The sequence below is a fragment of the Mastacembelus armatus genome, chromosome 6 (genome assembly GCF_900324485.2).
Source record: "Mastacembelus armatus chromosome 6, fMasArm1.2, whole genome shotgun sequence".
In the NCBI taxonomy this organism is placed as follows: domain Eukaryota; kingdom Metazoa; phylum Chordata; class Actinopteri; order Synbranchiformes; family Mastacembelidae; genus Mastacembelus; species Mastacembelus armatus.
In genome coordinates, this window is record NC_046638.1 from 14,108,867 (window position 1) to 14,122,184 (window position 13,318).

General features: G+C 40.0%; 2 protein-coding genes across 4 annotated transcripts; one reads left to right on the top strand and one right to left on the bottom strand.

Annotated features, from left to right (window-relative positions):
- Nucleotides 1-264: 264 nt before the first annotated feature.
- coq9 (coenzyme Q9 homolog (S. cerevisiae)) lies at nucleotides 265-7,585 on the bottom strand. 2 transcript variants are annotated; one of them, XM_026310596.1, is made up of 9 exons: nucleotides 7,483-7,585; nucleotides 5,611-5,842; nucleotides 5,387-5,522; nucleotides 4,316-4,458; nucleotides 3,625-3,709; nucleotides 3,436-3,540; nucleotides 1,694-1,849; nucleotides 955-1,008; nucleotides 265-644 (listed from the first exon to the last, which is right to left on the bottom strand). In XM_026310596.1, the coding sequence occupies exons 1-9, from the start codon at nucleotides 7,538-7,540 to the stop codon at nucleotides 609-611; spliced, it is 1,005 nt and encodes a 334-aa protein (XP_026166381.1). In that variant the 5' UTR covers nucleotides 7,541-7,585; the 3' UTR covers nucleotides 265-608. The 2 variants fall into 2 exon arrangements, with proteins under 2 accessions (XP_026166381.1, XP_026166380.1); XM_026310595.1 differs by having other exon boundaries at nucleotides 3,334-3,540.
- A 148-nt stretch (nucleotides 7,586-7,733) lies between these two features.
- ciapin1 (cytokine induced apoptosis inhibitor 1) lies at nucleotides 7,734-11,409 on the top strand. Of its 2 annotated transcripts, none has more exons than XM_026310597.1 (9): nucleotides 7,734-7,867; nucleotides 8,480-8,642; nucleotides 8,879-9,022; nucleotides 9,296-9,375; nucleotides 9,765-9,933; nucleotides 10,302-10,384; nucleotides 10,498-10,619; nucleotides 10,752-10,833; nucleotides 10,944-11,409. In XM_026310597.1, exons 2-9 carry the CDS (start codon nucleotides 8,486-8,488, stop codon nucleotides 11,052-11,054), a joined length of 948 nt encoding a protein of 315 aa, XP_026166382.1. In that variant the 5' UTR covers nucleotides 7,734-7,867; nucleotides 8,480-8,485; the 3' UTR covers nucleotides 11,055-11,409. The 2 variants fall into 2 exon arrangements, with proteins under 2 accessions (XP_026166382.1, XP_026166383.1); XM_026310598.1 differs by having other exon boundaries at nucleotides 10,308-10,384.
- The last annotated feature ends 1,909 nt before the right edge of the window (nucleotides 11,410-13,318 follow it).

Here is a 13,318-nt window from a genome sequence, read left to right on the forward strand (position 1 = left end):
GGTCATACATTCCTGGAAATTATTTTTCAAACTAAAAGCGCTCACGTATATGCTTTAACGATACTTGTTCCAGTCGGAAAATTGGATTGGGAAACTCAAAATCCATGTGCGGGATTTATTGTAGTATATTGCAGATCACTCTTATAGCGCTCTGGCGTTTTTCTTTGTAGATAAAATAGACAATACTACTGAAAATTGTATATAAAAGTAACTTTAAACCTCAAAACATTTCCCCTTCAGGTGTTTATATACAATACAACAACATACAATAATAATTACTTTATTGAAGACCTCGATGATCCAAAAACAAGATAATATGTCTTTGTGTCCTTTGTACAAAGAGAAAAAAATCTGCGAGTGAATATCTTGGACAATGAATCAAAACCAAACAAAGCCACTGGCCCTGCTGGTGAACAGAAATACACCCAGTGTCTGTCGTGTCGCAAATGATTTCTCAGCCTCCTACTGAATATAGGCATAATCCAATACTTTCAGAGCTCAGGTAGTCACAAATAAAAGCAAAAAGAAAATTGATCATGGATTGATCTTGGTTTGTGCCAGAGCTTGTGACACAAATTAGTCTGGCTAGGTTCAGTGTGGCTGTTACATCATCGTCTCTGGTTCAGTCCTGTCAGGTTCTTGAGCTGCAAAAAAAAAAAAAAAAGACATGCATAAGCCACAGCTTGAAATGCCTTCACATATTTACAAACAATCAATTTTGTAAAATGCAGAGCCCTTTCTTTCTTAAAATGCATTACCAATAACGCCATAGCAACTTTAGAAGTATTCAAGCTTGACTTAATTTCTAAAATTGCTATGGCAAGAGGTGTAAAAAGCACAGATTAGTGAATTGCATAGACAGGTTTAATATTGAGTGGTCGTTAAACTTGGGTGAAGAAGTTTGGAAAAGAATGCATATAAATGATGAGTTTTGTCACTGAGGCAAACACTTACTGTTACAGCAGCTCCCATTAGGCCCTGCACCATGGCTTCACCAGTTGACTGCACCTATAGAACAAAGTGGAACACACAACTTACAACAGAAGGGCTGGGCAGTTTAACATTTGATACTATATTTCACTCTTTTCTTTCTGAACTACTTATGCTCATCTTGTGGTTTATGTATCAAAGTTATTTTTCAGTTAGATGTTTTCCTTTGCATTTGGCCCTATTTTCAAAGCAACTTGAGGCCGTGCCGTAAAGAGAGACCGACTTTCACTTAATTTGAGGACAAATCTGTACTTATTCTATTCACGGTCAAAATTGTGAAACAGAGAAGACCAAATCCATCCATCCACTTATCTTATTCCAACTATCCAGAGGTGCATTGGGGAGCATTAATTTGATATTGTGCAAGAGGCAGGATATACTCAGACAGATCATCAGTCTACAAACACTCACATTCACAGCTACAGGCAATTTAGAGTCACCAATTACCTTAATCCCAAACTTAATATGTTTGGACTGTGTAAGGAAACTGGGGAAAACCCATGCAGACATCAGAAGTACATGCAAATTCCACATTATCCAGGTCAAGTGGGATCCAAACCCAAAACTTTCTTGCTGTGAGGTGACAGTGCTAACCACTGCCCCATTGTTCTGCCCTGAGACTGAATCAAAGTCCTTAATGACAACACTTCTGCAACTGCCTGCTTTTTTTTAAACTCTTTATTATGTAGGCAATGCACCCCACCTGTTTGGCAGTGGTGGCCATGTTGACGACATCCTGAATCCGGTTATCAAGGAAGTTCCAGGTGTCCTGGAAGTCTGGAGAGGAATCCTGAATCATCACCAGCTCTGTGGTATTATAGATTCCTGTCAGTGCCGCCCTTTTGGTATACCAGTTCATCTGCATAAGAGGGGAGGGGGGCACAGAAGAGTAAGCAAGACAACTGTATTTTGTATTGTATTAACAAAATTCAAAAAACAAAGATGGGAGAAATGTTGACACGTATAGTACAAATCCATTGACAGAAATGTTGATATTAAGACATTTCAGAGTGGCTTATTATGTCTAAACCAGGTCCACTTGCCAAAGAAAAGGACCAACAGAAGAAGTCAAAGTCATCAGCTTGTCTTACACTTTGTCAGGCCACTATGGAAATACTTGAAGATTTTCAATCAGGATTTAGAGCACATCATAGTATGTTATTAGGAACCACTCTATCAATTACCACTGCTATATGCAGATGGCACTCGGCTGTATTTATCTATGAAACCTGTTAACACAAACCAGTTAACCAGACTTCAAGCATGTCTAACTGACATAAAGGCCTGGATGACCAGTAACTTTCTACTTTCTACTAACTAGCAGGAGATCATATTTCTTCTATATTAGCTTCTCTACATTGGCTTCCTGTAAAATCCAGAATAGAATTTAAAATCCTTCTTCTCACATACAAATCCCTTCATGATCAAGCTCCTTCATACCTTAAAGACCTCATAGTACCATATTATCCCAATAGACCACTTCGCTCTCGGAGTGCAGGCCTACTTGTGGTTCCCAGAGTTTCCAAAAGTAGAATGGGAGGCAGAGCCTTTAGCTATCAAGCTCCTCTCCTGTGGAACCAGCTCCCAGCTCTGTACTTTTAAGGCTAGACTTAGAACCTTTCTCTTTGACAAAGCGTATAGTTTGGGCTGACTTCAGGTAACCCTGAACCATCCCTTAGTTATGCTGCTATAGGCCTAGACTGCCTGAGGACCATCGGTGCACTGAGCTCCCCTACCCTAACCCTCCGCTCCCCTCTCATTTATATTCCACCATTGAATGTCACTAACTTTGTGCTCTCTCTCTCTCATCTAGTTTGTGCTCTCTCTGTCCTCTCTCTCTCTGTACCTTCTGCAGGTGTCCTGGAGCTGTATGTTGCTGATGTGCAGTTACTGATTCCACCAACCTGCAGTGTCTATTTGTTGTTTATTGTTGCTGTTCTTTTCTCTCTCCTCTATCCACTCACCCCAACTGGTCGAGGCAGGTGGCTGCCCAAACTGAGCGCTTGCTCATAAGGGATTTGTTGGGTTTTTTTGTTTTTGTAAAGTGCCTTGAGATGATTGTATTGTGATTTGGTGCTATACAAATAAAGTTGAATTGAATTGAACTGAATTGAATTGAATTATGGTGAAAGTATATGGTTTGACCCCTTTGATAGTTTAAATTGGCCACTATTTTCGTTCTGGTATCTTGCAGCCTAATATAAGCTTGGTGCTAGTCTGGAATGATGATTTTGACTTTGGACAGGAGCTCTAATGCAAGTGCTTACAAGTACAGCACTAAAAAGTAATTCTACTGTATGAACAGGGACAGAGTCAGGCATTAGTGGGGGGAGGGGGAGTAACCTGGGAGGTGGCAGGCCGGATATTGTCGGGGTGATGATGAAAAGAGGACAGGAAAGTATGAGCAGAGGAAGACGGGGATCGAGGGTGATGGAATCCACTCACATCTGTGGATCGGTCTCCAGCGTAGTACCAGATGTCGTCCACCAGGGTGGAGAGGTGCTTCAGGCTGTCTGGGATATTGTGAGGAAGGAGCAGGATGCTCATTGCCTGAGGAGACAAGACACAAATGCAAGGATCAGAGCTACCTTCTCAGTCCATCTTAGTTGTGACTCATCATCATACACACCATACCTGTGGCCATGTTTCAATGTAGGGGATGTACATCCTCAGTCTGGTCTCTACAGCATCTTTTAGAAAGTCTGCAGTCTCTTTTGGTCTGAAACACAGGTGACAAAGCCGAACTCTGCAGTTTGCCATTTGGTGCTCCAACAGTGTTTTAGAGCTTATGAAAACAATAGACTCTAAATGATTAACTGCAGATATATATCAACCGCAGCCCCCATGTTTTGGAATGACCTGCCTGAGAAAATAGAACAGCAGTCAGTAACCTATTTTAAATCTCTTTTATAACACATACATCCTCCCAGATTTTATTTAATTTTATTGCTTTAATTGATTTGCTTGTATTTTTGATCCTCCTTTATTCTTTTGTGCTGCATTTTATTTTTCCAACCTTTGCTGTGCTTTTTATCTTGTTCTTTTATTGTGATTACTATATCTGATGCGCTTGTGAAGCACTTTGTAACACAAATTCAGGAAAGTGCTCTATAAATACAGCTTATTATTATTAGTGACATGAATAAGCAAAGAGAATGCTTATTTAAAAAATGAAAGTTAAAAAAGTGAACTCAAATATATAATTTACTTTTTCCCTAGATACCTGTGATTAAGCTGTAAAATGTGGCTTTACATCTTAACAGTAGAACTGTGTGCATTGTGTGTGTGTGTGTGTGTGTGTGTGTGTGTGTGTGTGTATACATACTCAGCCTGTCCCAGCTGCACCTGCATGTGTTGTTCAGCCAGGATCTCAGTGAGCTGTGAGTTGCACTGGGTGATGAAATGAAGTACCAAGTCTCCGGCTCCATTACTGAACATACCAGTGGAAGCAGAGGACAGGCCCAGGGTCTGATACCAACACATAAGAGCAACCACAACACACACAGTGTGAATTCTCCACTAACAACAGATCTACTCATTTAGCTTACTTCTCATTAATTTTCAATGAGTAGCTGGGTTTGAATAGTTTAAGTTTTTCAGGGGCATATGTAGAGCTGGGTGTAGGTAGGACAGCGGGGAGCTGAGAAGAATTAGTTTCGTGAAAAAGTTTTTGCCCGCTTACTGATTTTTTATTTTTTTGTATATTTGTCACACTAAAATAAAATGTTTGGACAGCTTTTTTCACTTAATAAATGAAATACATCCATTATCTATACCCGGTTTTTCCTATTTAGGGTCACAGGAATCTCCTGGAGCCAAATATGCAAAAACATTAAAAAAAAATCAGGAAGGAGGCAAACACTTTTCACAGCACTGTAAATGTAAATGACATATAGCCAACGTCCCTGGCCAGATGCTTAAGTTAGAATATGTTCATGAACTTCCTTCTGGATATGACAACATCTTATTGCTACATCTTTTAAGTGGTCAAGTGCTGAGGGAAGTTTTACTACGTAACCGCATCTGTGTAGAAAAGCCACAACACCCAGTTGATGTTGTTCATGTTGATGAAGATGATGATGAAACATCTCGATAGCCAATAGCAGCCTATAGAAAATACCATTTTATATTGTATAAGATATAATTCATGTTTGAGATTGTACAATATCACTTTGGAGTTGTGTCAGATTGTGTGAGAAAAGTGTTGTGAATTGTAGCCCCACAGTGTACATAGGGAAAAAAACAGATGTAAGCAGAAAAGTAATCAACAAGTGTACAAGTCATCAGCTCTGTAAAACAGTGAAATCATTTTTTAGAAAGTCACAATCATGTTGATATTACTCTGCTTGGTGTTTGTTCTAAAGCTACTCTGCTATTCATTTTAATAGCAGCTCACCTCAGCACCAGCTGCAATGGCTTCCATTGACCAGCCATGCAGCGGGACGAACTCCAGAGCAGCAGTCAGGATTCGAGCTTGAAGCTGCTCCTCTGTTTCATAGTCTTCACCCTGCTCTCCACTCTGGTCCTGGTAACTTCACAAAGACAACAAACAGTAACATTTAGCAGAAAAGTTCTACATAACACATTTCCTGCCCACAAAAGACATTTTTATGGTCTGACCTGGTGTTTGGCCTGGAAAGCTCCTCTGCTGCAGGGCCAGATGCTGAGTCGCCTTGGGAAGCTGCTGCTGCGTCCTGTTCAGCAGAGTGAGCATGGTAGTGCTCATGGTAAGTTGTGGATGAGGAGGAGGATGGTTGATCAGATTTGGATTCATCCTGAAGCTTTACTGCTGCACAGTAGAAGCCTCGTCCCAGGCTGCACTGGGTTTTTGCTGAGGTTGGAGCAGCTACCACTGGAGGGAGGTGATATTTTGATGAGCTTCTAGGAATTTGGCTGGGACAGAACCAAACTCCATAATGAAATCTCACATTTAAAACAAAACGGAAATACTAGAATTAGCACTTTTTGTTCAAATAACTCTTTAGAGAGATGACTAGATGATTTACTTTAAAATATACTGGTCTCGGCAGGCTCACTGAACTACTATTATTTCCCGATTCAGAACTGAAAAGAATAATCTACAGGATATTAGACATCACATACACATATCTACTAGCAGTCTGGATCACTCTTCTTTAGCACTTTGCTCCAGTTCTCAGACTTGAGGGAAGTCTGCTGTTTGCAGATCTTGTGACAAGTAATTGATCCAGTTTTATCTGTTTCATCTCTGACCTATTCTCAACAATCCAGTGTTTTGACAACATTTTTTTTTCAGGTTTAAACATGCATCCTTCTGAAAGATCCATTATCATCCACAAATAACCAATTAAATGTGCTTCAAAACACCTAAACCAACGCCTTGATGTTATTCCAAGGTAATCTGTAAAAGAGACAATACTAAACCTTCTATACGTCACTTTTTTTTGTCTGTAAACAAATATTACGTGCTTCACCAAAATGAAGCCTCAGCTGCCAACAGGGTGCTTTTCCAGAAGGATTTAAGCTTGTTGAGTTTTTAAAGGTCTCACCCACAGCAGCAGACCATGCTGACCCTTTTCACTGAGTTAGAAAATGATGCAATTTTGAACTGTTGCACCTGGTGTTAATTTGTGTGGCTGCTGCATTAGGCTCTTTCTACACCACTTCCACAATGTGTCACAATAATCTGTCATCAAGTGTGCTTTTGCTATTGAACAGCTCAAACTGTGAGAGGTCACAAAATAATTTGCCCTGCATATATATATATATATATATATATATATATATAGCACAGTAATGTGCAGTGTGTTTTTTGTGTACCGCATAAGACACGTGCAGTATAAACTACAAGGGAATCACCTGCCTGAAGTGAAGTGAAGATGCAAAATAGTTTTCTGTTCATGAATAAAACAATAGACAACTTTATTATATATGATTTATGGGTGCCATGCAATATACAGTTTTTTGTTTTGTTATACTCCAAGTAGTTTTATGTTAAACAGTCTGCAAGAACAGGCAGTGCATCATTCCCCAGTGGCTTAACTCGTAGTTTGGTAGCAGTGTGGGTGATAAAATGCAGGAACACTGAAATACCTTAGTGTAAGGAGCTTTTTTCTCTCTCTGCCCAACAACACGCACACACCGGAAAGTCCAGGGTAAGAGTTAGCTTTATATAACAACTAACGTTATAATATACCCAGAGAGAAGACGCCCCCCAGTTGCAGGAATTTGTTTACCATGCATGTCCAAATATTTAGGTCAACAAGACCGTTAGCAACGCGTCCACTGTCACCCAACAATAATCTCCCGATAATTACATTTCTAAGCCCCAGCCAATAAAACGCTGCACAGTCCTGTCCTTCACGATCACCTTCTCCTGATTGCTAACATCAACACAGACGCATTTCCATTTACAACTAAAAGACCAAACGGACGACACAGGAATAATTTCCCAGGCTGCCCATTGTTCACATGTGTTTGCACACAACACAGAACACAACAACAGTGTGTTACCACTGGCCAGCCCCCGAAGTGTCCTTCCAGCCCGCAGACCTCTCAGCAGCGCCGCCATATCCAGCTGCTTTCAGACACAGCTGCGTCACTTCGGCGCGACTCAAGCCAGGATAGAAACTAGTCATGACGATGCCCTCTTCAAATTAAAACGCATAAAATATTTTTGTAGAAGTACATTAGGAAAAAAACTGCAATAATTTGGATATGCAAGGATATGCAATCGTTTGTATCGAAATCACTTAATATTATTCCTAAAATATATAACATACTCACATGTTGAAGGAGCAAAACAAAGCAGAAAGAATTTATTTTGAAAAAACAATCCGGAAGCAGTTTTCTCAGTTTTCTCTCTAACCTGACACTTTGACTGCCATCGAGATAGCAGGTAGGTCAGTGAGTATGTTCGATGGAAACTGTAGTCCTTAAGTCCTTTAACCACCAAGCCTGTAGTAGCGGTCTGAAAATATGAGTGTTTGTTGTTCGGGGCTGGCTGTGTGCCGGACTCTCGTAGCGTTACCGTGTTTATAGTCCAGGCTGCTGAGTCACGTTATCTGCTGGACTGTAAAGTCACGGTTGAGCCGCCGCTAACGTCGGACTGCACTTTTCATTAAGCTGGCCCAGTGACTACTGTAACTCTTTTAACCAGCTTGTAAATCATGACCTAGACAACCTAAACACTTTATTTATACACTGGATTTACTTTCCCACCACTGTTTTGTTATTACAAAAATATACGTCGCCTTATCTTTACTTAGCATTGGTCAAATGTCGTAATGGAGACTACAGTGACTTTGCTGTATTAATTAATTACACTAGCCTAGTGGACCCTGCTATGTGTATTTGGGTAAGACATAAGAGGTGAATACAACAACTGAATATCGTGCCGTGAGGTCATGTAGATCCAAATAAAATACTGTGTCTGTAAAAGTTCTGATCCTCACAAACCCAGCCTGCGATGCTGTATTTTTATAAGCATATTAACCTTGACTTTCTCCAGGCAATCATGGCAGACCTTGGCATCAAAGCAGGAGACAAGGTACTGATTGTCTGGGCTAAATCTTCCACACCAGCAGTCCTTAAACAGTATGCAGAGGAGCTGGCTGCCATTGTTGGCCAAAGTGGCAGAGTGGCCATGGAGAACATGGACAGGCTCTTGCTGTGTGAGTGACCTTTTTGCCTGTATTCAAATTATACTTTGGGAAAAAAACACTTTATTAGCTTAAATTGAACATTATGGCTGCAATTGAGTTTTTTATCATCATAAATTCTGATATTATAAATACACTGTGGTGTAGCGTAATTATGTAGAGTTATTATCTAAGGAAAGGTATGACAAAAGATGGGAGTAAAAATGTCTTTCTTTCTTTCTTTCTTTCTTTCTTCACCCTCCCTTCAGCCACCCATTCAGCATCCACCTTTGACTGGGTGCTCTCTTGTGTTCTGGCTGACAGCTCCTCTATCCACAGTTCAGAGAATCTAGCTGAGATGGCCAGAGTGCTCAAACCTGGGGGGAAGCTAATTCTGGATGAACCAGTCACTGGTGAGAGACAAATCTTTTGTTCTCTATCTTTTCAAAAAGTCTTAATATCATGTTGGATGGCAGGACTGTTTAAAAGTCAAGACAATTAGTTTTTAGAAAGAAATTGCAACTACTCTATGTACATTATTTATTTGAATTTTACATCTCTGGGTCAGGCAAGATTACCGATGCCCAAGTCCTTCATGATGCATTCACCAGAAAACAGCAGTGTACATTGGAAATGCTACATAAGATTCTGGTTCTCACTGTGTTGGATTTCTTTCTTTGTTCCAGGAACTGAGTCAGCAAGTGTGAGGACTATTGAGAAGCTGATGTCAGCTCTGAAGTTGTCGGGCTTCATGTCAGTGACAAAGGTGCATGTCAGTGGATACAGCACAGAGTAGCTGGGTAACATACATTCAGCGACAAAGGGCTTAAAACAAAAATCATACCTATGATTATTCAGTGAAAATATAATCCATAATATAATATAAATATAAGCCCATTCTAAGCCTTTTATTAGTATTGGTATTAGCATAATTGTATTTATACAGGGACAGTGCACATTACAGTGACCACCCATGAACCAAACACTGTTTCTAAAACCATTCCAATTTACCAGCCCTTCACAAACACACACTCACTCTTTCACAGACACACACCCGTCAAATATTCTTATCACGAAACTTGAGTGCATAACAATTCAAGTAAATGCCTACATTTTTTTTTTGTCTGTTGACCCTCTTGGTTCCTCTCTATCTAGGTCAGTAAAACAGAACTGACTCCAGAGGCACTGAGTTCCGTCAGGGAGGCCACTGGTTACAAAGGAGACACACTGTCCAGAGTCCGCATATCTGTCTCCAAACCCAACTATGAGCTGGGATCCTCCAGTCAGCTTAAATTGGAATTTGGGAAAAAGATGCCCAAGCCAGGTGATTTATACAGTTTGTTCCTTCTAACAAGGTTTTTCTCCTCAAGTGTTAAATAAAATGTCTGTACTATAGGTTTTTATAAAGTACTAAAATACATTAAATATGAGAGGTCATAAATGAAAGCTATTTGAAACTAGAGATGTGTGAAGTAGCAAAGATTAAAATTCCTTTTCTTTACTTGCTTTTGTCTTCAATTAGTGTAAATATTAGCTTCAGTGTCAATGGTTCAGATTGCTTTTATTATGGTAATACGTATAATCACTGAATCGAGGATGTACTGATGTAACAGATCGTAACTTTGAACAGTGAGCTGTCCCGCAAAGCTTCTTGTGGCACTGTATCCTCTAAATTTTTTTTCATCTCCGTAGTTTCAGAAAAGAAACCTGCTCTGGATCCAAGTGTTGTCAAAATGTGGACACTCTCAGCAAATGACATGAACGATGACGATGTGGTAAGTTGGTGATTCATTTGCCCATAGTGTACCACCTCACACATCTTAGCTTTTTTACATTACATATGTGTTAGATGTCATATCTTGTCCCATCTCTTCACTCTCTTGTCTAGGATCTGGTGGACTCTGATGCTCTGCTGGATGAAGATGACTTGAAGATGCCAGATCCAGCTTCTCTTAAAGCCCCTAGCTGTGGAGAAGAAGCTGGAAAGAAGAAGAAAGCGTGCAAGAACTGGTGAGATCATCACACAAATGTTTTTAACCATAGGATAGAGAATGATGTAATGTCAGATTGTAACTGTAACAGAGGCAGTTTGGCTTTCAAATGCATTTGGTACTTGATGCAGTGTGTTGTATGTTTGTGTAGCACATGTGGTCTTGCTGAAGAATTGGAGCAGGAGAGTAAAGAAAAACAGAAGACAAATCTGCCAAAATCTGCCTGTGGAAGTGTGAGTACAGTGTTATGTAGAGGTAAATTCTCACCACACGTTTTCTCTCCTTGTCAAACTCACCTGTTAACACTGATGATTTCTGTGATTGTCACTCCTGTTTGAGACAGTGTTACCTTGGTGATGCTTTCCGATGTGCCAGCTGTCCATATCTGGGGATGCCAGCATTCAAACCAGGAGAGAAGATTGTACTTGACAACAACACACTGACAGACGCATAAAACACCACACCTCACACATTTATCACTCATGTTTAAAAACATTACATTCCTCCCTACATCTCTCCTGTCCATCCAAGATACAACAACACAGATGCAGAAGCTGCTTTTCAGTGGACATCACTTCTGCTTGATGAGTTCACACATAAATGCCTTGGTGACTCACCAGCAGTTATTCTCATCATTTAAAATTCTTATCAGCTCATCCCTGAAGTAATAAGGGTGCATATTGTTCATCTGTTCAATTTAGATAAATTACCATGAAAGATACATACTGATCAGATTAAACCTTATTTATGTATATAAAAACAGTTGCTGCCTTTTGTGTTTTAATACAATAAACCAGAGCCAGACTTCAGATGTTTACAGGTATTCCATTTATTTTACTGCATGTTTGTAATATAATGACACCACAAATTATTGTGATTGGCTGTCAGGTTAGTTAACATACAATATTCAGCATAAAAATGTTAGATTTGAGGTGCAGGGCAGTGAAGTCATAAGTTTTTTCCTTCTTGGATTACTCCTACCTTTAAGCACTTTAAAAGGTATTGAAGTCATAAGAAGGCATTTCAGATTAAGACATAAGTATGACATATAATTCCCATTAACATATCTAAATGTTGGCACCTGGACATTACATTGAAAGAAGCAGGAATGAAGTGAAGACTGCTTTCTCTCATTTAAAGCCACCTGTTATCACAGCTGCTTGGACCTGCAGCTGTCAAGTCATACATTCACCAGAAGTACTTTCTCATTTGATTCTGTTACTCTGCTCTGGGATATGAAAGATCATTGCTTTCTCACACACGACCAGCTATTATTGTTAGTAGCATTTTAGAAAACAGACATTTCAATTTGTTAAAGATAACATTTCAGTATGTGAAGTTCCTGTCTTAACAAATCAGAACAGCTTTAGTGACTTTTGAAGGAAGTTGTATATTTGTGTATCCTGTATTTATAAAGTGGTTGCTGTTAACAGGTGTCAAAAGCAGCTACTAACATCATTCTTACATTTCAAAGCATAAATATTTGCAATGATATGAAAAAATGTGATACAGCAAATAAGGCAGATACAAGACGCCTATCGCTTGGTATGATGTCATAATATATAACCTCAGTGGTGACGACATTTGTGTGATAAAACAAGACCATTTGAATTGGTGGTGATGGTGGTGGTGGTGATATCATGGTGTCATATCCTGATCCTCAGTCGTGTCTTGATTTTTTTTTTTTTTTCTCTGATTTACTTTGTCTTCAGGACCTGACTGAACTGACACCACCAGTGAGGTAACAGTGTCATAATGATGTTACCAATACTTTTTTGGTCATTGAATGATGTCATCATGTGTGAAGTGAAGAAGGTGTCTCTCTCTCTCTCGCTCTCCCTTTCAAACATGATGACATGTAAGTGCAGAAGACAGGATATTATCAGGATTGACACCGGTGGATACCAGACATTAACAAAGATGTTGGATTGGACTTAATAGTAGTTGTACTATAGTACAATGGCATGGTACCACTACTATGGTACAGTACCTGATAAAACACAGTCTTCATTCAACACACCCAGTAAGCATACAAAGTGATGGTGGTAACACTCTGCGTCTGATGTCACACAACATCAGCCAGTCAGGTGTTATCAACAATGAAATGAGAATGGAGGTGTCTATCCTGACTTCTAAAAACACTCAAACTGTGTCAGTGTGTTATTTGCAAGCAGCACCAGCTGATGTGAGCCGTGCTTTGCAAAAAAGAGCTCTCAGAAGACCTATGATCAAGAGTTGTTGGATTACATGTAGCTGGAATAAGTAATCTACTAGACTCTAGGTCAGGGGTGCCCAATCCTTGGGGGCCACTGTCCTGCTTGTTTCCCAGCTATCCCTGCCCTAACCACTGGTATCTGATAGGCTGAACACACCTGATCCAGGTAATCAGCAGTGGGTAAGGCAGGGGATATCTGGAAAACCCCAGACCACAGTTAGACATCCAAAAACAAGCAAAAACCAGTCTCGATCTGTAAATTGGCTATTCTCCATAGAAATGCGTGCACAAGCAAGATCCCTCCAAAGGCACAGCGCATTACCCTCAATGAGGTAAGGAAGAGCCCATGAGTAAGAGCTAAAGAATTAAAGAGTCAACCACAGGTAAAGCATTGCACAGGCCTGGTATCCATAGTAGCACACCACATAGGAAGCCACTGCTCTCGCAAAAAACATTGCAGCACGCCTGATGTTTGCCAAAATGTCTTGTGAACAGATTAAATG

Bases quoted from the DNA above. Each gene is read 5' to 3' on its own strand.
- coq9 (XM_026310595.1), bottom strand. From the start codon at position 7,540: ATGGCGGCGCTGCTGAGAGGTCTGCGGGCTGGAAGGACACTTCGGGGG. The intron at 3,710-4,315 runs GTATGTATACAC...CCTGTGTTTCAG, and splicing joins GTGCAGCTGGGACAGGCTGA to ACCAAAAGAGACTGCAGACT. The intron at 645-954 runs GTAAGTGTTTGC...TTTTTTTTGCAG, and splicing joins TAATGGGAGCTGCTGTAACA to CTCAAGAACCTGACAGGACT.
- ciapin1 (XM_026310597.1), top strand. From the start codon at position 8,486: ATGGCAGACCTTGGCATCAAAGCAGGAGACAAGGTACTGATTGTCTGG. The intron at 9,023-9,295 runs GTGAGAGACAAA...TCTTTGTTCCAG, and splicing joins TCTGGATGAACCAGTCACTG to GAACTGAGTCAGCAAGTGTG. The intron at 10,620-10,751 runs GTGAGATCATCA...ATGTTTGTGTAG, and splicing joins AAGAAAGCGTGCAAGAACTG to CACATGTGGTCTTGCTGAAG.